The sequence below is a fragment of the Otolemur garnettii genome, unplaced genomic scaffold (assembly GCF_000181295.1).
Source record: "Otolemur garnettii isolate 467f Iridium unplaced genomic scaffold, OtoGar3 scaffold00479, whole genome shotgun sequence".
Classification (NCBI taxonomy): domain Eukaryota; kingdom Metazoa; phylum Chordata; class Mammalia; order Primates; family Galagidae; genus Otolemur; species Otolemur garnettii.
The window spans coordinates 45,041-47,675 of record NW_003852874.1 but is presented as its reverse complement, the minus strand read 5'-3'; the positions used below and the strand labels follow the sequence as shown (position 1 = coordinate 47,675).

Here is a 2,635-nt window from a genome sequence, read left to right as displayed (position 1 = left end):
GAAAGCAGGAATCAGAACCACTAATCTGACTCCAAAGTGTCCAGTCGGCAGAAAAATATACTCTGGAGGAGCCAGAATACGTGAAATGTAATTCAGCTGTATAACAAGAGACTGGGACAGAACATCTGGGGGATGGGAGCTTGGAGGTGGTCCTTCCCCATTTCCTGGTTCAGGAAGTCAAAGGGCAGGGCTTAACTGAGCAAGGATGTCTGACCCTTCCAGATCTGTGCTTGTGGCTGCTTTGTGGCTTTACTCCCTACTGTCCATGCAGCACCCCGAAGCCTCAAAACCCAGGGTCCACTCCCCATCCTCAAACTACAGAATGGGTGGTGGCTGCCCCCAGGGTCGTTGTTCAGTGTGGCCAGTCCATGTCAGGCTCGTACCTGGGGGATGATGGTCAGCTGAGAACGCAGGTCATGGAGGCCAATGTCTGCCACATTGAGGCCATCGATGCGGATTTCACCCTCTGCTGCCTCCAGAATGCGGGGCAGGCAGAGGGTCATAAATGATTTGCCAGCGCCAGTGCGGCCCACGATCCCCACCTGTGGGAGGGGAGCTGAGAGTTCACAGGGCATCTCTAGGACACCCCCAGAGGGGGGCCAGAGCACCTGCTCTCTCAAAGACCCACCCTCCCCACAAGGCCACAGCCCCATACCCGACCCGGTAGGAACACACTCTGACCCATGCGCCGCACGGTACCTTCTCGCCCCCGCGCACGCGCAGGCTCAGGTTTTTCAGCACCAGGTCCAGCTCGGGCCTGTAGCGCACAGAGTAATCCCGGAACTCCACCTCCCCGTGCTGGGGCCAGCCTGGCGGAGGGCGCTTGCCCTCTATTACCCAGGGGGCCTGTGGAAGGGCAGGTAGGGTCTCATCAGGGTGGTATGTCTTCTCTAGCCTGGCATTCCCCCATTTTTCAGTCTCTCTTATGTTCCCTCAATCCTCACTCACTGGAATCCTGGGGGAAGGTTCCTGGCACTTCTGTGGCTCAACCTTGGGGTTCAGTGATTCTTGTATCTCCCTAATTATTCTCCACTGAGTCACTCTAAAACTTACTTCCCTTTCTACCTGCTCCCAGCTCTACTGGGGCCCCATGTTCCCTGAGGTGCCCCCCACCTCCGCCTGCCGTACCTCCTCTCTCCCACCTCTATCCATTCATGATTACTGAGTGGCTTCGCGGTGCCAAGCAGGCAGACAAAGTCCTTGCCTTCCTGAGGTTTACATTCAGCAGATATGCAAATCTTAACATAAGAAGTGAGGCGTGGGAGGGGGCAGGAAGTGTTTAGTGTGGCTGCTCTATACAGGGTAGTCAGGGAAGGCTTCCTGGAGGAGGTGATAGTAAAGACTTGAGGAAGTTAAGGGAACAGCCAAATGGATATTTGGAGGAAGAGCATTCCAGGCAGAGGGAACAGCAAATGTAAATGCCTCCAGGTGTGCTCGGGAGCACAGTGACAAAGATGAGAGGTAGGAGGCTGAGGCAGTGGGAAGCCCCATCCAGGAGGGCCTAGCCATTCTAAGTACTATGTTTTTTCACTCTGAGTAAAATGCAAAGCCATTAGAGGGCTGTACACAAAGGATAATGTGATTTGGTGTGTTTTTAAAGGCTCTCTCTGGCTGCTACGAGAACATGGTAGCAGAGTCATGTGTCAGAGTGGAGGTGGGTGAAGACAGGATCATGGGGGGGGGGGTGTAGAGAGAAGCCTGGATAAGGCAGGGGTAGGAAAGGCCAGGTTAGGAGGAACAGGGCTGGCTGGGGCAGGTGCTTAATGAAGGCAGACTGAGAGGGTGAGGGGCACAGAACCAGAAGGACCCCCAGAAGAAAGGAGGTGAAATTTCATCTGGACATCACTGAGAGACTAAATTAGATGAGAACAGGAAAGTGTCCCCTAGTCTGGAAAGGAGAGAGGTCACTGGTGAGCAGTCTCAGTGGAGTGATAGATAGGGCCAGAGAGCAGACTGCAGGGGCAGATGAGAGAAAGGGTGCAGTGGGGAGAGCATGTGTGGACCACACCGGAAAACAAGTTTCATGCCAAAGGAGGGCAGAGAAATGGGGTGGGAGAATGCAGGGGAAAGGGAGCGTTCGTTTGTGTGTCTAGAATGGAAGATGCGCTGGAATATTTTTGCACGTGGATGGGAATCATTTAACAGAGGGAGCAGGACAGACAGTATAGGAGATGGAGGGCGTGACCGAGGAAGTCAAGGCCTCAGGGGCCATGAGGAAGAGCAGAGAGGATGGACTTTGAAACAAAAAGGGATAATTCCTGCTAAAAGTAAAAGGAAGAAGATGAAGGAGACACTGGTAGGTTTAAAGGTCTGCAGGCAGCAAGGTTAAGGGAGTTCCTGTCTTATAACCTATTTCGTCATGGAAGTGTCAGGCAAGGTCGATGGCTGAACACCAGGGAGGAGATAGGAGGTTTGCAGCCGGAGAATGTTTGAAAGAAACCTTTCTGAAAGTGGAAACATAAGGTTCTGGGGGAAGCAAAGTAGGAATACTCAGCAGTGGTGTGTGGTTTTAAACTGGAAGTAAACCAGTGATTTTCTCCAGGCAAGGTACAAGGTGCTCAGTACAGGTATATAAAGGAGGTTGATAGGTGGGTTTACCTAAGGTGGCGTTTTGTAGGTGGGTACAACTTAGAGA

General features: G+C 52.7%; 1 protein-coding gene across 1 annotated transcript in view; it reads right to left on the bottom strand.

The window, feature by feature from the left end:
• The window catches only part of LOC100940491 (canalicular multispecific organic anion transporter 2-like), a 28,521-nt gene that overhangs the window by 534 nt on the left and 25,352 nt on the right, over positions 1–2,635 (bottom strand). Inside the window, exons 20-21 of the mRNA XM_023509152.1 lie at positions 700–846; positions 384–542 (exon numbers count right to left, since the gene is read on the bottom strand). Coding sequence (XP_023364920.1) covers positions 384–542; positions 700–846 — 306 coding nt within the window. The remainder of the gene's footprint in view (positions 1–383; positions 543–699; positions 847–2,635) is intronic.